General features: G+C 34.5%; 4 protein-coding genes across 6 annotated transcripts in view; 2 read left to right on the top strand and 2 right to left on the bottom strand.

Moving 5' to 3' along the window:
• Positions 1-232: 232 nt before the first annotated feature.
• Positions 233-1,907, top strand: LOC125679445 (uncharacterized). Its single transcript, XM_048918675.2, has one exon. The coding sequence runs from the start codon at positions 233-235 to the stop codon at positions 1,670-1,672; it is 1,440 nt and encodes a 479-aa protein (XP_048774632.2). The 3' UTR covers positions 1,673-1,907.
• On the bottom strand, positions 1,859-8,512 carry LOC130052196 (uncharacterized). Of its 2 annotated transcripts, none has more exons than XM_056156513.1 (2): positions 3,998-8,512; positions 1,859-3,886 (listed from the first exon to the last, which is right to left on the bottom strand). In XM_056156513.1, the coding sequence occupies exon 2, from the start codon at positions 3,870-3,872 to the stop codon at positions 2,487-2,489; it is 1,386 nt and encodes a 461-aa protein (XP_056012488.1). In that variant the 5' UTR covers positions 3,873-3,886; positions 3,998-8,512; the 3' UTR covers positions 1,859-2,486. The 2 variants fall into 2 exon arrangements, with proteins under 2 accessions (XP_056012488.1, XP_056012489.1); XM_056156514.1 differs by having other exon boundaries at positions 5,279-8,512.
• Positions 8,513-8,654: 142 nt separating this feature from the next.
• Positions 8,655-11,751, bottom strand: LOC125679447 (1-acyl-sn-glycerol-3-phosphate acyltransferase beta-like). The gene is made up of 6 exons (XM_048918676.2): positions 11,265-11,751; positions 10,517-10,653; positions 10,044-10,225; positions 9,717-9,812; positions 9,393-9,465; positions 8,655-9,294 (listed from the first exon to the last, which is right to left on the bottom strand). The coding sequence occupies exons 1-6, from the start codon at positions 11,459-11,461 to the stop codon at positions 9,155-9,157; spliced, it is 825 nt and encodes a 274-aa protein (XP_048774633.1). The 5' UTR covers positions 11,462-11,751; the 3' UTR covers positions 8,655-9,154.
• Positions 11,752-14,870: 3,119 nt separating this feature from the next.
• LOC125679045 (dipeptidyl peptidase 2-like) overlaps positions 14,871-25,381 on the top strand; it is a 91,265-nt gene continuing 80,754 nt past the window's right edge. The window contains exons 1-2 of one of the 2 annotated variants that reach the window (XM_048917948.2): positions 14,871-15,059; positions 24,764-24,903. In XM_048917948.2, coding sequence (XP_048773905.2) covers positions 14,900-15,059; positions 24,764-24,903 — 300 coding nt within the window. In that variant the 5' untranslated portion in view covers positions 14,871-14,899. The remainder of the gene's footprint in view (positions 15,060-24,763; positions 24,904-25,381) is intronic. The other variant, XM_048917947.2, reaches the window with a different exon arrangement.

Below are 25,381 nucleotides of genomic sequence, written 5' to 3'. Positions count from 1 at the left end.
ACTATTAGTTTACGTAAGTACAATTATCATTTATGCATATTATCTTATTCTTTTGATTTAAACAATATTTTATTCACAAATAAGTGAATGGGATTGGACAACAGGCACAGCCTATTTTGTACATACAGCGATTGTATGACATGTATTTTGTGTCTGACTAATTACATATGTATTACAATGAATATATAACTGTTCACGAAGTGTTAATTTTCCTTCAGGTTGAATTTGTATTATGGAGATAGAAGATGCCAGAAAGTGTTCCATTTGTCTGGATAATTTCCGATGTCCTAAGATGTTGCCATGTAAACACTCATTTTGCAAGCGATGCATTTCTGGTTACCACAAGCAAAACAACTCGGATAACGAATTCCGTTGTCCACTTTGCAGAACCTTGCTAAATTTACCGGAAAACGGAGTGGCTGGATTTTGGGATAACTATTTTATCCGAGACATTTTCCCGGACCGCGTATGTGATCTCTGTAATGCTGAGGAAGATGACGTGGACGGCTGCTATTATTGTGGCAAGTACATTTGCTCCTTTTGTGCACGTGATCACGTTTGCAAACGATCACACCGAAGGCATGAGAAAGTATCACTGTGGGATTCCGATTCCAGCTCTGACACTAACTCAGTATCTAGTGAAAGTGAAGATGATACAGTTCCCTTTGAATTTCGCAAACATGGACCAACAACCATTGTAAAGACTGTTTTCTCAAATATTGGTTTACAAATATCTGAAGAAGATTGTGTATCGTGCATATTTCCTGTGTCAGACAACTTAGCGGCATTTCTTACATTCGGTGGTTTTACTTGTCATTATTTCGACACCCACGATGGTTCGGTGACACGTGAGGTGTCAGTTGCTGATGGAGCCACCGATTTGTGTGGAACAGGAGAAGGCACGGTCTTTACATTGATACGAAATTGTTCACTGATAATTAAAACAATCGGGAATGATCAAACTTATACGTCAGTCATTGCTATTAAGGATTGTGATCCTCTGAAAATACGTCCGATTAAAAATAATCGCATTCTAATTTTAGGAATTGGGAAAAAATCTTCCCTTGTTGCTCAAATCTTAGACGTTTCCGGTGAAGAACTGGACCGATTTAACTTAAATGTTGAATTCTACCCTCATTCGGTCGCAATCAATGGTAGCTGTACTGTTATGTGCATATCGTACGCAGAAATAGACTTTGTAGATATCAGAGACATACACGGTCATCTAATCAAAAGATACGCTGGGTGCCCCCTAGAGCAAACTGAAGAGAAATTTAAACCAATGTCTGTGACATCTTTCACAGATGATGGTTTTCTGGTATTGAATGGGACAACTAAAACAATACACATCCTTTCACCTGCTGGAGAATGCATGGGAGTTCTCATTTGTGAGGACTGCGAAAGTCCATGCAGTGTTCACGTCGACAACGCCAATAAAATCTGGGTAGGGGACAGCCAGGATGGTACCCTAAAAGCGTTTACCGTGGACACGTACTTTAATATATTTCCGGGCCCCGAAAACAATATAGAAAACTTGAAATTTAAAAAGGGAGACGATCATTCTTATTTTCATCGAAAAACTCCTTTGCTCTCTTCGAGACGACGTCGTCTTGAACCTCTCTTGAGCTTCTCTAGAGGATTTCGAGATTCGTCTGACGAAGATTTTCCTTAATATTCATGTATAGATAGATATGATGTGTGATATAATACTTCAATACTTGTGAGCAGAAGTAGGTTGAAATGCATTTGCTTTGTCATCATCATTGTTTACATGAATTCAGGCTATTCCTCAGCAGCTGCACATAATGCATGCACTACAAACAGCTTATCCACTGTTGGATATCAATCACTCCAAACAAAATCTTTGTACATTTTTATTTTTATGAAATAAAATACCACAATCATCAGTGCATCTATTGTTGTTTCTGTGTGTAAATCTTATTATATCATGTAGTGAGTAGACTAAATATTTGAGTTCTTGAAATAAAGATTATCTTTATTTTAAACCGTTCGGAATATACCTGAAGTAAATGTACGAGTGAATTCTTTACTAAAATTCTTCTAACATGTGATAATTAGTCTACAGTAGTTTATATATAATTAGTATGGTGATAGTTAATTAGTCTACAGTAGTTTATATATGATTAGTATGGTAATAGTTAATTAGTCTACAGTAGTTTATATATAATTAGTATGGTAATAGTTAATTAGTCTACAGTAGTTTATATATAATTAGTATGGTGATAGTTAATTAGTCTACAGTAGTTTATATATGATTAGTATGGCGATAGTTAATTAGTCTACAGTAGTTTATATATGATTAGTATGGTAATAGTTAATTAGTCTACAGTAGTTTATATATAATTAGTATGGTAATAGTTAATTAGTCTACAGTAGTTTATATATGATTAGTATGGTAATAGTTAATTAGTCTACAGTAGTTTATATATAATTAGTATGGTAATAGTTAATTAGTCTACAGTAGTTTATATATAATTAGTATGAAATTCTTCTAACATGTTATTGAAACTCGAAATTTCGTAAATCCTTATCCCACTGTCATCCATATTCCCGACGCAGATTCTGTTTTCGTCATCAACGTGGAGTGCACATGGCCGTTTAGAGCCTTCTAAGTTCTTCGTTAAAACATAGCCCTGGAAATCTCCGTTTGAGGACAACACATGTAGCATACCGTCCAATATGTTTGCCACAATAATGTTTCCTTCGGAATCGTGGCATAAAGCAGAAGGCAAAAATTGAGAACGATCCCATTGTTCCAATCCAAAATTTCCGTCGTACAATGAAAGGATGACGCCATTTTCTGAAAAGACGAAAACGCAGTGAGAGTCTTTGTCAGCCACGCATATTTTGTTACTTGTGCTGACTGATATCGATACGGGGAATTTCACAAATAATCCATCAGCACTCTGTACGATTTCTCTAATTAGTTTTCCATGCTGGTCATAGATGATAATTGCCCCATGTTCATTACCATCTGACTGATGATAAGTCGGGCCACCGGAGACTATACGTCCATCTTGGAAGCATGACAGAGAGAAGGGCTGATAATGCGAGCTATGTGTAAAGACGCGAGTGTCGCTTTGACAATCCTTTCTCCAGATAATTCTGTCTCCAACACTTGAGTACAATAAATCACCGTTAGGTGCATATATAATATCACTTACACCATCCTGGAGGGAAAATCTGTTGATTTCCCTTCCCATCATATCGAATTCAACCACTTCCGGACCAAGATTAAGGAGAACCGAATAACTGTCGCATCCACTCCGACGTATACAGCGAATCGGAAATAGTCCACTGTCACCGTGATCGAAAGCACTATACATAGATTGCACGTTAAAAGACGATACGAGTGATGCATTGAGTTGCACTTTCATTGGATGACTGGACAGAAACACTGGGGTCGGCGTTTGAAATTGAAAGTCGTCTGAGTGGTCTGCTTCGATGATATCGTCTCCATCTGAAGTGTCATTGCTACAGTCTACCCCGCTTAGTTTCATCGCAAGTCGATGAGATGCACTACAGTCCAAGCATAGGTGTTCCGAGCAATGCTGACATGCTTTTAGGCGAGCTTCTGTTAGACAAACACTACAGCTGAATAGTGTCGGTATCGATTTGTCTTTTAGTGGGACAAAGTAATTGTCTAGTAATTTATCGATGGCCTCTTCATCTAAGTAGAAAACTTTACGGCAGAGAGGACAGGCTATTTCGCCATGCATTGTTGCAGTGTTGAACAAATTGACAATGCAGGATTTGCAGTAAGTATGGCGACATGGTAGAAATTTAGGATTTTTAAAATCATCACAGCATATGGGGCAAATAGGTTTATCAATCCGTGAATTGTGTGCCATTCAGCAATACGGGCCTGAAATGAAGTCAAATGTGGTCAAAGTTAACATAATGTTTACTTCCTTTCCTAACTCTTAATTGAATAATTTTTTTTTACAATGCATTCATAGCCTATATCTATACTTACTTGCTATTTTTAAAAATACACGGTACACACTCTCACTTAACTGGGCTTATTTCATCCATACATGAATACAACTCATAACTAATATAGTGATTGGCGTGAAAATTTTCAGTTTGGCAAGAAAATGTATGCCTATTGTATCAGTTCATAGTTAAAGTAATTCGATCGATATCACAAATTCTCAACATGTTCATGAAAATCCCTTGGTATAATTATAGAAGCACATACCTTTACCATCAGTTAGGGCTAATTAGTTGTAGTTTCACAACCCAACTTTTAATTGTACCTTTCCTAACATTGAAAATTTTCGAAAACTTACCAGGAGTCATTTTTTTTTAAAATTAGGTTGCGTTTCTGAGGTGACTGTTACGGGTTAAGTTTATTTCGCTGAAATGTTCTGTTTTTAGAGTTTCATTGTACTGATTTATTTGTAGTTTCATTGTATTGATTTATTTGTACTTCGCAATTCTACGTTTCTTAAACATGAAAATCCTTCTCTAAATTTTCAATGTTATAGATGTAAATTCATAATCGAAACATCAGATTTTTATAAACATTATATGTTTGTTAAAAATCCTAAATTACCTTTCATTGAAAATTATCAAGTAAACATCAGATATAATTATAAAGATTAATTACAATTCACACCATGCTTGAGAATTGGATAATTATATTTTTGCTGTTTAATGATACACGTATTGCTAGAATAGTTGACATCTCCTCTGCTGTTTAATGATACACATATTGCTAGAATAGTTGACAAAATCTCCTCTTGATTTAAAAGGGCATTAGATGTCATTTTTGTCAACAAAAATTCAATTCAATGAACATTGCTCTATATCATATATTTCAGTAATAACACCGGTATTTAATTATTTCAAACACGTTTTACCCTCAAAAGCAGGTACATGTATGTGTAATTTTGGTGATTAATGTCTTCCAAAACATTAATTCTTCCTTATATATCCCTTTACTTAATAGCGGGGATTTAACTTAGTTTTATTAGGTTTCTCTTATTTTTGTACAAAATTACAAAATAATTTTTTTTTATTAGTCATTGATATATATTCCTATGCCATTGAGAGATTTTGAGAAAAAATTGTTGTCATCATTTTCACAGCTTATTGTCCCTTTAAAATGAAATACCGGGTATGATATGAAAGATTTAAAATGAAACACCTCGTGTAATATCAAAGATTTTGGGATGTGCACAGTGGCGGTTATTAGTGCTATAATTTCATATGGAATCGGTGCATGTATACATTTGGCAGAGACCTGTCTTACATTTCAGGAAATGAAGCAGTAAGTTCTAAAACCATTATGGCGTAGATAAAGCTTCTGCACAGGGTAATGATGATACGGATGCCTGTTATAATGTAACAACCAGATGTAAAAATCATAGACACCACACGAGTGTAATATTTGATGTTTACCTCATACCGAAAGTTTTGTTAAGGCCTATATTTTGTGGCGGATGAATTTATTGAAGATCACAAAAAAGGCTGAAAGCTTTATTTCATCTGCAGTATCTAAACAGCTGGAACAGACATTTTCCGTTACAAGAACTAAAAAAGTATCAATTGCTTACAAATGTTCAGGTGGATTCTAAGCAATGGGATTTATATGATTCAAATTATATCATATTGAATATTTTGTAACATTTGACTTACTTGACTTGTTCCTGTTCGCTCCGTGGGGAGCATAGAGCCGCATAATTTCTTTTTATTTATTTATTGGGGGAGTGGGTTAATATTTACATCTCCAATATTTTTTGCTTTTGGTGTCTTTACAATTTGTGATGATAGCCATTTCCTCATGGGTGCGCCACAGTGATGATAGCCATTTCCTCATGGGTGCGCCGCAGTGATGATGGCCATTTCCTCACGGGTGCGCCGTAGTGATGATAGCCATCTCCTCATGGGTGAGCCGCAGTGATGATAGCCATTTCCTCATGGATGCGCCGCAAACATTGCGCGTGTGAATCTTCAAAGCAATCTCTACCCAGAGTTGTCGTTCCTTGCTCTCACTTACACCTATGTCAACGTCTCAAGGGTAAGATTTTTGTAAAATGGCACGTATGCTCTAACAAAGTATGGTTTTGACTTCAGTTACAAAAATATACGTAAATAAATAAATAAATACTGACCAGATGTCAAGTCTTTTTGTGACACAAGAAGCATTGATTTGGGTTGAAACGTGGATATTAGGTTGTTCTATTGCACCAAGCCTATACATAGGTACATGAAGAATGTATAGTAATGGAAAAAAAATCTACAAATAGTTTCTTGTCCTACATTTTCTCAATATTTTACAAAGTAGTTCTTAGTTTTATTAGCCATAAAAAAAGTGGACATTTTTGTGAGTGCAAGAAACGATAACTCTGGGTAGAGATTGTCTTCAAAGGTATAGTAAATGTACGTCTATGTTTGGGGGGTGGGGGGGGTCTATAGAAATTAAAATAGAATGTAATATAAAAAATCAAATTCATTAGGGTATGAGCTGCAACATGCACATGCAATGCTTCACACAGGCATACTTTTCATAGAGCGTTGACAATATACCCCGGTACCTCGGTTTGAAGCTTTGCAGTTTTCAAAAATTAAATTTATTTCTTGAAGGGGGATTATCTGTAATTTTGTCACCAAAAATTGAATTCAATGAAAATTGCTCCATATTATATGTTTCAGTAATATCACCAGTATTTAAAATTATTTCAAACACTTTTACACTTCAAAGCAGGCATTTTGGTAATTGAATAATTAATTAATTATTGTCTTACAACAATAATTCTTCCTTATATATTTCGTGACACTAAAAGCGGTTATCTAACGTGGGTTTATTAGGTTTCTCTTCTTTTTGTACAAAATAAATGTTTTATAAGTCATTAATATATATTCCTATGCCTTTGCGAGATTTTGAGAAAAAAATTGGTTGCCATCAGTTTCACAGCTATAATGCCCTTTAAATAAACACGCATAAATCAGGGGAAATAGCACGTGTTGATAATAGACAAAAATCTAAATTTCCGACATGAATTTTTATTTTCTCTATACAATGTACATTTATTTAGTATAAGCTCACGACAAATGCTACCTGTGAAGTTTTAAAGAACATTTGCTCACATTAGAAGTAGATATGATAGGTCCAAAAAATACATGGAGAAGATTTTGTAACTTCTTCCAGCTAATTACTATTATCATTGTCAATATTTCATCTTTTTGCACTAAGTCATCAGTGTTCTATATGATATATATATATTCAATTCATCTTGAAAAAATAAAATATCCATCCGTATTATGTATCATTTTGAATTCCTTAGGTGGCCTCTACTCTAGCTCACATATTTCTATATAGAATTTAAAATTTCGTATGAACGTAAATTGTTGGCTTCGTTCAGATTTCTTCAATATAATTCACGCACCTGTAGGTTACTTACATTTGTACTTCGCTGTAATTGATTTCTCTATCAAAGCTGATTGAGTTACAGTTTATTTTCGTTACAGCTGTCATCTGACAACAATTTGTTTTACGTGTAGGCCTACATGTATACCTTAATGCATTGAAATTTTTTCTACAATATTCTGGGTAATTTTGTATACTACGCATAATCCAGCAAGTTTTATGAAATGTTATTGAAGAAATAAATTTCGTTTATGAAAAATACACGAGGGCATGAACTGCGAAGTACTCCGTGAAGAGTTAGCGGTTACGTGAAGCGTTAGTGGTTACGTGAAGCGTTAGCGGTTACATGAAGCGTTAGTGGTTACGTGAAACGTTAGTGGTTACGTGAAGCGTTAGTGGTTACGTGAAGCGTTAGTGGTTACGTGAAGCGTTAGCGGTTACATGAAGCGTTAGTGGTTACGTGAAACGTTAGTGGTTACGTGAAGCGTTAGCGGTTATATGAAGCGTTAGTGGTTACGTGAAGAGTTAGCGGTTACGTGAAGCGTTAGTGGTTATGTGAAGCGTTAGTGGTTACGTGAAGCGTTAGTGGTTACGTGAAGCGTTAGTGGTTACGTGAAGCGTTAGCGGTTACATGAAGCGTTAGTGGTTACGTGAAGCGTTAGTGGTTACGTGAAGCGTTAGCGGTTATATGAAGCGTTAGTGGTTACGTGAAGAGTTAGCGGTTACGTGAAGCGTTAGTGGTTATGTGAAGCGTTAGTGGTTACGTGAAGCGTTAGTGGTTACGTGAAGCGTTAGTGGTTACGTGAAACGTTAGTGGTTACGTGAAGCGTTAGCGGTTACGTGAAGCGTTAGTGGTTACGTGAAGCGTTAGTGGTTATGTGAAGCGTTTTTGTTCATACCCTCATGATGCACGTGTTTTCAAAAATAAAATTTATTTTCACATTTTCATTTTACTTTTATTTCTATTTGAAAATTCCCAGCCGTTAGAATAGTAGTAATTTATTTATCAAAATTCTTACGCACATTGTTCACCTTCATGGGTGGTCATATCACTTGGTAAAGAAACATTGAAAATGGAAATAGACGTATTATAATAACCCTATACAAGTATACTACATTATGTATTTTGATTAACACCATAACTAAATCGTAATGTGCAGGGTTTTACAAGATTGTACCTATAAGTATACGTGGTAACTGTAGTCTGATGTATAAACGGCCTAGTACATGTCCTAACAATTGAATTCACACAGACACAGTAAATGATGTACATGTATTTAGATATAGAAATACAGAACATTTCAATGTAATAAATATACGTACATACAAACATCATTTAAGACAGCACAATCTAGTTTATACTCGCGTAGAAAATGAATCTGATAATTTTTCTCATTAATCCGTGTTTGAAAAGAAAATATAACCCATGACTCAGCAAACGTTTTCCGTCCATAATTGTATTGTGGAAAAAATATACAATCTTGAATCATGAACGTGTACGAACTCATGCCACGTGTAATAAATTATGTAAGCTCTCTGTTCTGTTTATTATAAGCTTTCTACTTCCTCAGTAGTTCTATTTATTATAAGCTTTCTACTTCCTCAGTAGTTCTATTTATTGTAAGCTTTCACCTTCTTCAGTAGTTTTATTTATTGCAAGCTTTCCACTTCCTCAGTAGTTCTATTTATTATAAGCTCTCTAGTTCCTCAGTAGTTCTATTTATTATAAACTCTCTACTTCCTCAATAGTTCTATTTATTATAAGCTCTCTACTTCCTCAGTAGTTCTGTTTATGGTATCCTGCATCACGCTCCGCACTTTGTGTATTAGATCATTGACATCATTTAAAGTCAGTCCTTTTGTTGGAATGGGCGGAAGACACGTCACAATCACAGAGCCTGTTAATGAAAACGTCATCCCAAAGATCAAAAGGAATAATTTGTGGCAAAAGTGATGTTAACATTGTGAATGTATCCAATAATTATAGATATTTTACCTTTTTTGAAAATTTTCTTTTTCTTGTCGTAAAAATGACGGTAACTGGACGCAACAACGGGGAGGATTGGAATCTGCAAGGGAGGTTAAGAAGTCGGGATGTTATATAAGCTTCATGTAACAAACGGGCACTTATATCGATAGGAGGCTTTATTATTATATAACAGTACTTTTATATTGTAATTAGGCCTCCTAGCGATATAAGTGCCTGTGGTGTAACAATACGCACATTGATAACCGCCGGGTATCATTTCTAAAGCAAAAACATAAAGCTACCTGTCCGTTAATCGCCATCACAAAGGCACCCTTCTTGAATGTTACCTACCTGCCCGTTAATCGCCATCACAAAGGCACCCTTCTTGAATGGTAACATTTCCTCCCCCATGTGACGAGTGCCTTCTGGATAGAACTGTGGTTTTAACTGCAAGAGATAATATTGATTTCATTATGTTGTGAATATTGTTTTAATCTATTCCAAGTTCTAAATACTGATAATCAATGAAGACCCTTTGAATATTCATCGGGTATCTAACTTCTTTTGGACACTAGTAGCTGAGAAGTCAACAGTAATTAAAGAGATAAAAGTTGAAGAAGTTGACTATGTGTTATGTGCTTCACATTAATCGCACGTGCATTCCTAATGCCTCTGTACCTTTTCCTTAATGACTTTATCTAGAGCATTATTGAGTGATTCTTTCGCTCTCTCGGGATTTTTCCTATCGACAAATATAGACCCACTACAATAAAAGGCAAGTCCGAGTAGTCCCGAGGCGTACAGCAGGGATTTCTTCAGGATAACCGTGGAACCTTTATAATTCCCAAGGTGGACCATAACTAAAATAAATTACAGCACAAAAATGAAATTAAAGTACCTTAGATATAGCATTGATCAACATAGAGATGCAGAGCAGTAGCTCTCTGGAGCAAAAATGGAATATACCAACTTATATTTTTACTGCCCCCCCCCCCCCCCCAACGAATTTTATAAAAATGTGGAATGATATGGGATAAAATATATAATAAAAATTTGTACTATTCATGAACATTACGTATTCCAAATTTTAAAAAAGCATATTGATTATGGTATATCGTATAGTACCTTGATGTACTACTGTTGGTACTTACAATTACCATCCAGGGAACTTTGATGATTGGATACGATGACACATGCGAAGTCGTCCTCCAGGATTTGCTGGCCCCTCACTATGTACTTAGTTCCGATGAGATATTTGTTGGCGAGTTTTACTCCTATGCTAAAGAACCTAGGAGATAATAAGAATCGTAATATCATTAGCAATTAGCTCTTCTTGTTCGTGTTGCGAACTACGCGGATCTAGAGATCTAATTTTAATTTTAAATTAAATAGATCATGATTATAATATTTCGTAAATTTACCCATTCAGCGTTCTCTCTCTCTCTCTCTCTCTCTCTCTCTCTCTCTCTCTCTCTCTCTCTCTCCCTCTCTCTCTCTCTCTGTGGGGGGGGGGGGTCACTATTTACACCACCACTCTGAAAACAATTTACACGATACCTCTTCTTCATATATAACATTATTTAACATGTAACGGAAGGATGCCCCTCTGTCACAAATTATATCCCACCATCTTGTGAATCACAGTCTTCCTATTCGTAATTCTTCTCGTACAAAGCTTCTAATAGCCTACCATTGTTTAACATTTTATCTTTAAATGAACTCGTGTAAATAAACCTGATATACATGTATAAAGCTGTTTATACGAGTTATCATGCAATGATCAGAGAAACGAATGGACTTTGGAATCATTTGTCAACACACACACGAAAAAAAGTATACGATATAATAATATATAACAAAATATTTAGAAAATATTTGTAGTAGCTATATACAATATACCTTCTGTTGGTAGGAATTCTTCCATAGAATAACGAAGAAATTATAGGAATTAATGAAAACACCTGCCAACTCAAATTGGCGATGAAGTGTTTTGCAAAAAATTGAATTTTATCGAAGAATATCCATGTCAATATCCCCACGCTCAATGAAGTGATGAGCACCGAATAAGAGATCCCAAATATCCCCTCGCTCTCCATCGCCCTGTTTGTTTGTCATACACACATAATAAAACAGCCCGATCGCATCCACGTGGAGATTGTTTGCTTTTTTGATTTACACCTAGTGTTGGCACAGAAAACGTGAATCACATCAAGCAAAGATTAAATCATGGGTACAACGTACGCGATATCAGTCCCTCGAGTCGTGAAGGGTTAAGAATACGGAAGTCTCTGGTTCTCAGCGTGTATATTGCCCGCAGGGTTGATGTACATTGTATACATCAGCTGTGTATGTGTGTTTATAAGAACATACATAATGTACATTACTTCTTTAATGTTATGTAACTCCCTACTGCGTGTGTAACATTATGTGTATACCTCCGGAGTAGCATTTACCTTCGTCATGCCTTTAAATAGGTGTTTGACCTACCTTATCGTTTTGGTCAGGTCAATCAAATCTTATGATGAAATGTTAAGTTGAAAATAGGTCATAGAATTTACTCTCTGTCGGATGATACATTGTGTATCAGTTACTGGTATTGGAAGCTAGAAAGGGGTCTGTTTTCCTCGTTATAAGACATCAGATTTACATGTGTATCTATGCCGTATACAGAAATTGGGTACATCAGTGGTGGATTTTAGGGAGAGGGTACCTCCTTTTTTGTCGGGTTTTGAACAAACTTTAATCTGCACTTCCTGAAAATGCTTACATATTTTAAAATATGAATATTCAAAGCCCTGATGTTGTAGAGGAGAATTTTTTTCTTACATATTCCCATGTAAAACTTTGATTCCCAATTGTGTCCCCACCCAACCCCCGCAAACCATGCCACAATTTGGACAAACTTGAATCTGCAACACAGTGTACCAGCTGGGGAAGCTTACATTTTAATATAAGTAGCCATGGCATAGTTGTTCTAGAGGAGATTTCTCCTGTATATCCCCATGCAAAACTTTTATCCTCTAATGTGGTCCAATCCTAACCCCTGGGACCATGATTTCAATAAACTGGAATCTATACTGTCAGGAAGCTTTCATGTTTGTTCAAACTTTTCTGACTTAGTGGTTCTTGAGAAGATTTTAAAATGATCCCATCCTATTTTTGCCTTTTCTTGTTTATCTCCCCTTTGGAGGGAGCACGACATTTCACTCGAACACATCTGAATCCCCTTTTTATGACAATGACAATCTCTTTATTCTCATAAACTAATTTACATCAGGCTAGAGAACATATAAGATACATACATATATAAAATACAAATCGGCACATACGCAATTAGTAAACCTTTAAAACCAAAACTGCTTCAGGAACTCGAAAACTATATAGACTTATTACTGGTCTGAAGCTTCCGGATAAAAGCGCCCATATTTTAGCGTAAATTAGGGACTACCACAGGCACCTGAAGTGAGGATAGTGTGCGTAGATTGTATATATACCCCTTCCCCCTCTACCCAATGAAAAAATAAATATATCTACCATGCACCAATCGTTTATATCCAAATATATGTGATTTCCCCGCCGATCACCTTTATAAGTCGTTTTAATCAGTTTCTGCAAGCTTTCGAGATGACCACTTGTGAGGTATACTAATCATTAACATATATACATGTGTATTAGTGGTCAAGGGTACTGAAAGTTTATTATAAGCACTGTCTATATAAAATGTACAAAATCATTATAAACTATTTTATAAATTTAGATTAACTTCAAGTATGTGCGGTAGTGGTAAGCAATTTGTATGTGCGGTAGTGGTAAGCAATTTGTATGTGCGGTAGTGGTAAGCAATTAGTATGTGCGGTAGTGGTAAGGAATTTGTATGTGCGGTAGTGGTAAGCAATTTGTATGTGCGGTAGTGGTAAGCAATTTGTATATGCGGTAGTGGTATAAGCAATTTGTATGTGCGGTAGTGATAAGCAATTTGTATGTGCGGTAGTGGTAAGCAATTTGTATGTGCGGTAGTGGTATAAGCAATTTGTATATGCGGTAGTGGTATAAGCAATTTGTATGTGCGGTAGTGGTAAGCAATTTGTATGTGCGGTAGTGGTATAAGCAATTTGTATATGCGGTAGTGGTATAAGCCATTTGTATGTGCGGTAGTGGTAAGCAATTTGTATGTGCGGTAGTGGTATAAGCAATTTGTATGTGCTGTAGTGGTAAGCAATTTGTATGTGCGGTAGTGGTATAAGCAATTTGTATATGCGGTAGTGGTATAAGCCATTTGTATGTGCGGTAGTGGTAAGCAATTTGTATGTGCGGTAGTGGTATAAGCAATTTGTATGTGCTGTAGTGGTAAGCAATTTGTATGTGCGGTAGTGGTAAGCAATTTGTATATGCGGTAGTGGTATAAGCAATTTGTATGTGCGGTAGTGGTAAGCAATTTGTATATATGCGGTAGTGGTATAAGCAATTTGTATATATGCGGTAGTGGTATAAGCAATTTGTATGTGCGGTAGTGGTAAGCAATTTGTATGTGCGGTAGTGGTAAGCAATTTGTATGTGCGGTAGTGATAAGCAATTGGAATATCCAGTTCAACCAACTTGTCGCTGAATTTTCGCATTTTCTGAGGTTTTCGTGATCTTTTATTCATGTATGTGTACGATGCGCAGATGTGTGCAGATTCTTTCATTAAATGGGGATGTTATCTAGCGCACATGTATAGATATCGGCCACTTGACATGTTTGAAGTTTGTCGTCTGATAAACTGATTAAGTATAGGCCTAAACTTATTATAGGATACATTAATCAAAGTACATGTACTCCTTCTTACTTACACGTGTGGCAGTCAGACAGGTTTGATCATCATGGGCCAGATAACTCAGTTGGTAGAGTTTCTAACTAGAAATTCAGGGGCCCGGGTTCGAATCCTGGTCTGCCGGTTCTGTTGCGTCTGGGGAAAAATCCCTTCCTGTTACACACGATATTTTCTTCACCCAAAATGTATTTCTCTCGGAAATAAATTTGATAAATATTTACTATCCTTCATAAATTCATGTACATGTTAGAAAGTCATTTCTGAATATTAAGGACGTACTCTACATCGTCATAATGGCTGACTTCCTTTTACATGGATGAAAATATAAATATCAGCAAATTTTGTCTATTCATTTAAAATATTATTACATAGCTAAGTATTGAGTAGCTCAGTAGGTTAATTAGCACGTCAACTGTTGAACTGTGGATCGCGGGTTCAAGTACAACAGAGAGTTTTTAAAAAAAAATTCAGATATTGCTTTTTACTAAAACTACATTTTTTGACTAGGCCTAAATAAAGTATTTGAAAGTTTTCAATTTCTCTGGTGTAGCATTCCAGCTTAAACTTCATCTTCCATGTGACATAAAATATCAATCGTAACTAGTCGGCTATTTTCATAACCCCAAATGAGCGTGATGCGATTGATAAAACATGTGACAGCTTTAGATATATATGGCATCGGGATCGTCCTTCACAGTATTCTATAGCACGTGACCGGGAAAAATGAAAGGTGGTGTAATTTTTCTGTCTCTGAGTTTGAATTTTTTATTTATTTGTGGTCACTCCGTTCCCTTTAAGGAGCTGTACATAGATCAGTACGTAGATCATTACAACCTCGTTTCATTTGGCGAACGCACATTCAAAGAAAGATATCTAGTGCAAGGTTTGTACTGTTCTGTAGATAGTCGATAGTTGTCAATGGTAGGCCTATTCTAGACTTATTGATTACATTATTTTTCTTGTGATATAATCAAAATTGAGCTTAACTACTTTTTCGGTCTTATTGTAAATGATTGAATTGAAAAGGTTATCGGGATTATATAGGTGTTATGATTTTTCAATTATAAACCACCACACAAATGACATATATACATAATTTTTGACACATTGAAAATAACACTATTCCACATATATGTTATACATATATGCTAATAGCACCTAGATCCCAGATATTACAACTTTTAAAGCTATGCAAGTATTGGATTCATGTATGCAAACATTTTTTCCTGAGATAAACTGCATGTTCAGAACTTGAGTTCTCTGGGGGAATTGGACTTAGAATACAGATCCACCCCTAAAAGCATTAATTTACAGCACAACGTTTATGTATTGCTACCTCAACAATTTTATGTAAAAAAAATTCTTAACAAATTTCCCCACTACACTTCATAGGTGCTTCTAGGCTATTGATGAATGTAAAACTAAAGGAAATAATTTTCCAGAAAAGTTGTAGGCCGTTACATCTGTAACAGAAACAAATTTGAAATGTAATAGCAGTGTATGATATTTCTTCTCTTGATAATAGTATAGAATTGCTGGAAATCATATGCTTGGCATTACTATTCGGTACTTTCATTAAGTGTCGATTTCTCTTTGACTTTCTTTGACCCTTTTTATACAGTAAATTCAACATTAAAGAAGCATTTACTTCCATAGTCATGTTTGCTGACAGTGATTTTTAAAGACCCATTTTAGGTCTGAATATCGGCCCTTTTCCCTCCCCAAATTTCTGATATTTTCCCAATTTAACCTGCACTTTTCCCAATAATAAAATCTGGGGGTAATGTATAAGGTGAAAATCAATTTCAATGTGAATAATTTACAAATGCCTTAAAGCTGTATGACCCAATGTTCATGTATTATTTTTGTGCATTATTACTTTAAAGCAGATCAATTACTTTATAAAGTTATTAACTTTCCCTTAATTACATGCTTGAAAACTTCTGCATGTAAAAGAAAACAGTGAGAATATTATTTAGAAAGTAAATAAGTGTGGTACATATATAAATCATCCCATAATAGACATCTATAAATAGACCCATGCGCGTCAGGGGAATCCCAACATGATGTATTAACTCGTCTAGTTTTAAGGCTGAAAGAGCGTAAAACAATGAATTACTAAGAGGTATTTGATATTTTCATTTCTATTAAACTTATGGCACGGTACTGTTGTAACAAAATACACAGCTTTACACAGATAAAACCACCGCTGATCTGAAAGTTTGAACTTGTCACGTGACTATCACTTGAAATGGCAGTGACGCGGTTATTTGTAAACATCGATTTAAAATCAAATAATTTGGGTTGAAACAGGTGAAATAATGTATGATATGTAATACAGCCTCATAACTACATACGTGCGATGATTTAATAGCATTTTTACGAGATGGAAAAAAATATTGTAATTCGGACCATACAGCTTTAACAAAGATGCATCAATTTTTTTGTCCATCAAATCCTTTAAGATACTGTTCTAAATGTTTTATGTAATCAAGCATTTCTGAAATATTGACAAAATGTACATATAAATGTGGTTGATTATTTGAGGTTGCAATCATGTCTCACAACTCTAAATAGTACTTAAAGAAAATAAAGAAAAAAGATGATAAAGGACTTTGTAAAATTAACCACTTCTTCTCAAAATCACGAGCTAATAGTAATGCAGTACTGTCGCCAGGCCCACAGTGGGCTGTCAAATTGGAACTGTCGGTGGGATCATCATCCATTGCATCTGAAAACACCAAATGGGATGTTGGGATTGTATTGTCAAACAGTACTAGCACATTTATTAACATATCTATCAAAACAATTCTGTCAGATTCCAAGATACCCAGGACCATATCTGAAAACACTAAAAAAAATGGGTTAGATTTGTTGCTAGCATGGAAGATACCAGTTCTGATGTACATTGTCACCATGCAAATTAACAACAAGAGGAAGTACCTGTCATCTACTAGTGTCATGGAAATGAACTGCATTTCGGACTATCATGAAAGAGAACTCTTGTAAGTCTGAAGGAAAAAGAATTTTCACTGTTGGCAGATGAGATCACAGATCTAGCACACCGACGCCAGCTTTATGAAATCAGAAAACATTTCCTTGGATTTGTTAACTTAGACAGGGGTATATTGTAGAAGCAATCATGGAAGCAGTTAAATTGTTTTTAATAGCATAAAAAATTGATGTAATCATGATAATGATGAGAATCATTCTCCTTTGTCCCAATTGACTTTGAATGTATTACACACATGTATCTGTAATATTAAGGGGGGGGGGGATTTAATACAGGGAAGGAAATCTATATAATGATGACAATTATCAATCTCCTTTGACCTAATTGACTTTGAATGTATTTCATGTATGTAATTGTTAGTTTTCATTGGTTTGATATTAAGGAAATTTTTTGTTTAATAGCTAGGGTAGGAAATGCACATAATGATGACAATTATCAATCTCCTTTGACCTAATTGACTTTGAATGTATTACATGTATGTAATTGTTAGTTTTCATTGGTTTGATATTAAGGAAATTTTTTGTTTAATAGCTAGGGTAGGAAATGCACATAATGATGACAATTATCAATCTCCTTTGACCCAAATGGCTTTGATCGAATGTATTACATGTACATACTGTTAGTTTAGTTTTCATTGCTTTGATATTAAGAAGTACATGAACATTATGTAGTTTGTGTATATATACATTTTGATTACAGTGTCCCCCAAAACCTGTTGGCTAGAGATTCGGCTATATACTGTTATCTGGTTATAGATTCCACTCAAAGAATTGGAGTTTCAGTCTATTCCATTCAAAAACCAATTTGATGAAAATAAGATGTGTAGCAGATCAAAGGATCTGATTTTAATCAGATTGTTTCAAAGCACACACTGAGTTCAGATGGTTTTCTAATCTGGACTTGACTGGTTATAATTAGATAGTGAGTTTTGTCCCCAGAATCGCTTAGCTGAAAGTGACAGGTGTTGGAGAGTGTAAGTTTACAACTTCTCTAAATAGTGTAGATTTTTGTGATCGATATATACATTCAGTTGTTTCTTTCCTTACAGTTGTAAGTTTTGATTTGATATGGTACTGAATGTATGAACTTCACACATAGTGAACATGATTTACATTGTGAACTATTAATAAATTTACATTTGAAATGAAATTTATTTTTTAAAATAATCAATACTGCAAATTTTAAATAATGCAAAGGGTTTCCAAATATAAAAAAACCAATGGATCGTCTTTTGTTAGAATGTGGGTAATTAAGAGTCTACATTTTAAGGACTTGGCTACAAGAAGTTGTAATTGTGTATTGTTTTCAGTAGTGAGGTGTTTTGATTCATTTGATTAATATAAATGTAATTTACTATATCCTATAAGTTCATGATATGTTTTAAAACAACATGGAATAAAAATCATTTCGCTGTAAGGGTGGATTCATTATCGAAGTGTGTTCGCTGTAACATATTTTACTGTATATGCATTTAATATATACAGGAAAAAAACTACTACACAAATCTCTTTATGAATTTAATGTATTACGTAGTTGTTATATATACGTACAGGATCAAAAATCTTTTTATTCATCTTGAATTCTTGAGTTTGATTGACTTTTGAAATTTAGTCCCATTAGGACAGTTCTAGTTATGTCCAGGCCTACCATGATACAGGAACTTAGTAAGGTCTTATTCCTAAAGTCCTGTGGCTTTCAGTTCTGATGCAGAATGCGCTTCAAGCAACGGAATCGTCACTTTCTCTTTTCATGCCTGCAGGTCTGACTTTTCTCTTTTCATGCCTCAGGTCTGACTTTAGGATTCAAAACCACAAACATGTGGTTGTTGTTGTTCAAGTGGTATTTGATATATATCAAAACCTAATGTATATGTTATAGACAAACTGATGAACAGCAAGACAGACGGACGGACGGACCCAAATCTTCATGGCCACTTTCACTAAAGCATTAGGTACAAACATTTTAACAACTACAGTGTATTGTGAAGCAGGGGATATGAATTCAGTGGTTTTGTGTTCATGACATTGTTTGAATCATATGACTTGTCACCATGATAGAAGGTCCAAAGATCATAGAATTATGATTGACTTATATCAGTTAGGTGTTGTGGCCCATTCAAGATACAACATTTCTAAATGTTTACATGTACATTTTTGATACTGGGTCAGCTGACAGTGTTGGTATTAAATATCAATTTTTTTTTAAATTTAAACATTTGAATCTAATATATTCTATTAGCTAATTATCACAATTATTAAGTTTTTCTCATTAACAGGAGTTAGCTGTCACATATTTTCCTTCAGGCATTTGGAGTTGTCTCTCTTTAGCTGAATAAACTTATGGTTTCATTTCACCTGTAAACAAAGTAAGGAGGGGGTAGCTGGTTAACATAGAATCACCTTCTTGTTTGTCAGCTCTCAGTGGTCTATAAATGGAGCAAGAATGGCCACGTGGGAAGGAGCACAGGGTACTGCCACATGTAAAAGGAAAAAAAATTCAGCATGAATGAATAGGGAAAATATGTAGTGCATGGGGAGGGGGTCTCTGATGGAGGTCACAGGGGTGGATCAAGGAATTGAGGTGGGGGGGGGGGTGGCACAAGTTTATTAGGCAGGAGATCTGGGGGCCTGGATTTTACAGATTTTATAGGGCCTGAAATATGTCTTCCAAGTAGTCATTTTTCACTATTTTCTTTCATATCTGATAAGGTTAGATTAATAAAATGCAAATTTTAAAAGGATTTTTGGAAAAAATGAGAGTTCTCCTAATAAAAGTAATTCAATAAATCGAAAGATATTGTCATTTATTTCTCAGAGAGTGGAAGAAATTATTGCTTCTTTTACTGTTTGCATTTTCCTAAACAAGAGACCACGATTTACCTTAATTTTGAAAATTTTAGAAAGGGGGGGGGGGGGATGTGCCGGCAGCGACCCCCTTTAAATCCACCACTGGGTCCTTGAATAAAAAATGTTTTGAAAATGGAAAGAAACCCCAGATTTCATGAATTAGAATATTAATAAACATAATAAAAGTTACACATGAATGACACCTAAAGGCTTATAGAGCTAATTATATGGCCATATGCCTGGCGTGCGGTGTGCATCAACTTTTTGGAGAAAGGGCTATATCTCAAGAACCCCTTGTCCAATTTTTATAATTATTATTAAATGGATTTTGATGCATATCTTGGACACTTTTGAGCCTATGATCATCAAAAGTTGTCAGTTGATGGATCATGGGACCTTGAAGTGCGTCATGTGAAAAGTATTTCACCATGACCTACCTTCTGAATTTTATGGCTAATCATTTATGAATACATTTTATAATAATAATAATAATAAATTCTTTTATTTAGACAGGATAGCACAATTAGTACAAATGACTAGTTTACATTGTGATCCTGTATAAAACAGACACGGACAGATAAATGAGAGAATAGAAAAATAGATAACATAATATAAGATATATACATAAAATACACACACGATATCACTGGGGGGAAAATAAACATATACATCATATCTACATGTATATATCACTTATTGAGAAATAATGCTGCAAATATGCTGATTTAAAAGATTTAATAGAACCACAGCTTCTGACAGACTATATTTGGATTTTGGCGGCTATATTTGAATATTTCAGATACTATTTGACTTACAATCATCAAACTTTGTCAGTTGATGGATCTTGAGTCTTCAGAGTGTGTCGACCAAAAATTAGGTCACTGTGACCTACTTTTGGAATTTGATGTTTATATCTGAATATTTCAGATACTATCTGACTTCAATTATCAAACTTTGTCAGTTGATGCATCTTGAGTCTTTGGAGTGTGTCGACCAAAAAGTAGCTAGGTCACTGTGGCCTTCTTTTGGAATTTGATGGCTATATTTGAATACTATTTGACTTGTCATTTGATGCATCTTGAGTCTTCAGTGTGTCGACCAAAAGTAGGTCACTGTGACCTACTTTTGGACAGTTACATTTAAATTTTCAGGTACTATTTGACTTAACATCATCAAACTTTGTTAATTGATGAATCTTGGTTAGTGAGAATGTTTGCCGATTCTACAATGTGTCAGAAGAGCGATTCTAGGCCCATGGGCCTCTTGTAATTAAAATGTTTATGTGTCACTTTTCAATCGTAGAAACTCATCTGTAAATATTACCCAGACATGTCATAAATATTGATTTAGGATCTCAAACTGACTGGACCTGCAGTCTAGGATCTGTTTGCATTAGTGTGAAGTTTGTTATGATGCGACATTGTGGCACATTTATAAACACAATCCACACAAGGAATCTGACACTCAAAAAAACTGCATGTACATTAAGGAATGAAAAGTACTCATGTATTTGTGCATTTTCCATACATTATAAATTGGCATAATTAAATATTATAAATGTATGTGAACATAATGGATGTTTTTCTTATAAATTTTTTTGTAGATTTTTGAGTTTATAATTCAGTGATGTCATATGCATGTGATGACTTTAAGACCCCAATACTCATGCACAGAAGCCTCGAAGATAATGGAATTTTGGTGAAATTCTGTACACTAGCTGGCCATCAAAAAATCATGAAAAACGTCAACAAAAAATGATCAATAATATTTATCAAACAACTTATGTACAGTAGCATGTAATGTTATTATATATTATAAGCAGTGCAGCATTATTGATGCATATTTGGCACAATGCCAAATTACTATAGGGGTGGCCTACATGTACATGTTGATTGTTGAAACATTGAAAACAACTGGTGTAAATTTTCTTTGATCAAAAATATTTGTCATTTTAAGGAAAATATATAGACCAAATTAAAAGTTAACCCTAAATTTTCACATTATAAACACTATTTAGTAAATTATCCCATAAAGCTAAAAAAAAAATATATATCTTCACTAATTGTATCCATGAATTTGTGTACCGTGGCCCACAAAACAGAAAATATTATGAAACAATGAAAATTTCTTGACCATCATGAATTACGTGACATCTCTTGGCTTAACAAAAAATTCACAAAAAAAAAATCACTTTCCTATACTTTAGAATATTAGAATACCGATAATCAGAAATCATCGATTGTTGATGAAAAAATTAAGCTACCGATTCCAATGATCGATGATTTTTTTCATAATCGATCATCAGATGTATATACATTTCTTATACAGTCTGAAACAGACACTTCTAGAAACTTCAAAAGAATTAAAAGGTGCATCTCTATATACATGTATATATAGGAAATGCACAAACAACTTCACATTATAGAAAACACAACAATCAAACATAACTGCTCTAATTAATAAGTGAAGAAATGTGAAATAGAGCACAGAAAAATTTACTACACTGTGTAAGTGGATATCCACTCCTGCTCCTGTCCGGGGTTAAACTCACGACCTGTGAAACTAAATATTGTGGCAGCATGTGACCAGCATGTTAGACCTCTCGAACATTAAGTCAATGAAACTTGCTTTCTCGCCACACTGTTACTTGCTACACAGTCATTGAAAATGGATATTTGACATAACTTTAAGAGGATCATATAAGATTCAAGTGGATTTTGAAATATTATATATAAAGCACAAAGATTGCAATGAACTCTTAAATAAAAAGAACTAAATATATAATTATATTTATTTGTAAACTTATAAATATACATATGTAAATGAAAAAAACTCATGGATTATGCATTTTAAAAAGAAATATGTCTTCCGATTATAATTGGTAAAATCGCATCAGAAGCAGCAACCAATTCCAACTGATGATCAATTATGAAAATTAACTGTTGTCCCATCACTAGTAGGTACCCATGCAGGTCCCAGTTTTACACAAGTATGCATTACTATAGGGAAAGAATTTTGAATGGGTCTTAAAATCTTGTCAACTAAGAATTTAAATGGCTACAAAATTTTAATCTTCTTACATTTTATTGATACTCTCTGATATTACAGAAAGTGCACAAAGAACTCTAAATCTGTCACAGCCATTTTTGACCAAAGAATTGTTTCTTCTTCTTTTTTGATTGCCGCAGTAACTGCATTTCTGAATATATTGGATGGACGTTAAGTGTTTGATACTGAACAATTTAATTATCAGTAAAGGGCAAGGTCAAAAGTTCAATGTCTGACAAAAAACTAAATTCACATAATTTTCACCAAGACCCACCCACCCCTTTAAAACTAAATATGACGAATGGTTAAACGAATTGAATACAAGAAAAAACATATGATTAGACATAACACTCTGCATACCTTTTCTACTGTTTCTTCACAAATGAAAATTTACATTAAAACTATTAAATGTTCATTAAAATTTAATTTACGGTATTATGTGGTTTTTAACTGTCGCTTGTCTTTTTTTTTTTACCACTAAAGTGTAATTGATGTCGGATGACAGAAACTTACAGGAGTTTTTATCCCTCTAGCTCCCTCTAACTATTTGAATTTAGATTTTTATCCATTGTCAGTCTTTTGATCTCATCCCTAATGAACATTTGTTAGTTAAATTAGTTAATGACTATCCATTGCAAACAGCCAGGTTTGTTTCAGCCTATCTGTTAAGAAAAAAATATATCCATATTAGTAACAAAATGCATCTGAATGGAAATATTTACTTACATATAAAGACTGCTAATTTAAAATAAGTGCTTATACAACCTAGGCATGCTACTGGTCTTTATCTGACTCAAACTTACATGTTTTATGGAATATTTACAGAAATAATGGTACCTCCTGTGGTGCAGACACCTTTGCTATTTTATTGTCAAATGCCCAGAGAGAAGCAAATAAGGCATGCTTCATTAAAATTTAGCAGACTGATATTTTATACGATGACATAAACATGGAAATCTTTCATGAATTTTTTGTAAAAACATGCAAAAAAAACCCAAAATTCTGAATATTTTCCTTCAGATAAAATAGTGCACATGTGTTGCCCAACTTAAAATTCAAATATTTGATTATTGATATGACCATGTATAATAATTGATCAAATTATGATGGGTGACACATGTGAATACCATTTCTTAGAACTTGAAAACTACAAAAAATATACTGCAATATATTTACATGAATTTTTCCTTAGATTGTGAATAAATTATGTCACATTTATTAAACATAGACACTTAGCTTGTAACATTTTTTTTTTCAAAACGTCTAGCAAACAATCCCTGTTTGCATTTTGTCAAATCTTGAAATATCTACATTGAGCTACTTTTCAATTTTAAGGTCAATTAATATGTACAGTACCTATCTCTTTGATAAATACATTGTTACGGTAGATCTCTCATTGTATGATTAATTGATAGTTATCTTATTGCAGAAGTTTTAGTCACAAAATGAAAATGTTTGCTATTATTTATTTTGTACCAGCTAGTATTCAGGTTTTACCATGATTGAATAATGACAGGAAAGGAGTTGGTAGCAGTTAGGACTGACATACATTCACCTTCATCAGAGTAACAGCTGCTGTTCTGATCAATTGACTTAACTGATACTTTCCAATCAGTGTATGTATATGCTAAGTCCTAAATGAATTATGATGGCACCATTAGTGATCCGTTTGATTTGTAGATAAATGGTGGAAACCAGGAGTTGGACCAATTTTCTTCTACACAGGAAATGAGGGCCCAATAGACACATTCTGGGACAATACGGGATTAGTGTTCGATATCGCACCAGAGTTCAATGCCCTTATAGTGTTTGCTGAACATGTATGTATCATTTTATGTTCCACGTGGTGTGTCAGTGGTACTGTATTTAATCCAAAATATCCCACTGACATTTAATAATTGAGCAATGATTTACTTCTCTCGGTACTATTTCCATATCTCACACAGCAATCAAAGCAGCTAGTCTGACTTGTATCACTGTACATACACAACAACTGGCCTACACATCAATTCTGACTTGTAAAACTATACACAGCAACCCACACAACTATTCTGACTTGTATAACTATACACAGCAACCCACACAACTATTCTGACTTGTTTAACTAAACACACACAGCAACCCACACAACACAATCATTGAACCACAATACCACACAACAGTTATTGAACCACAATACCACACAACACAACGGTTGAACCAATATACCACACAACACAGTCATTGAACCACAATACCACACAACACAATCATTGAACCACTATACCACACAACACAGTCATTGAACCACAATACCAC

Source organism: Ostrea edulis, chromosome 2, assembly GCF_947568905.1.
Source record: "Ostrea edulis chromosome 2, xbOstEdul1.1, whole genome shotgun sequence".
In the NCBI taxonomy this organism is placed as follows: Eukaryota; Metazoa; Mollusca; class Bivalvia; order Ostreida; family Ostreidae; genus Ostrea; species Ostrea edulis.
The sequence above is the reverse complement of the archived record's forward strand: the minus strand, read 5'-3'. Positions and strand labels throughout refer to the sequence as shown.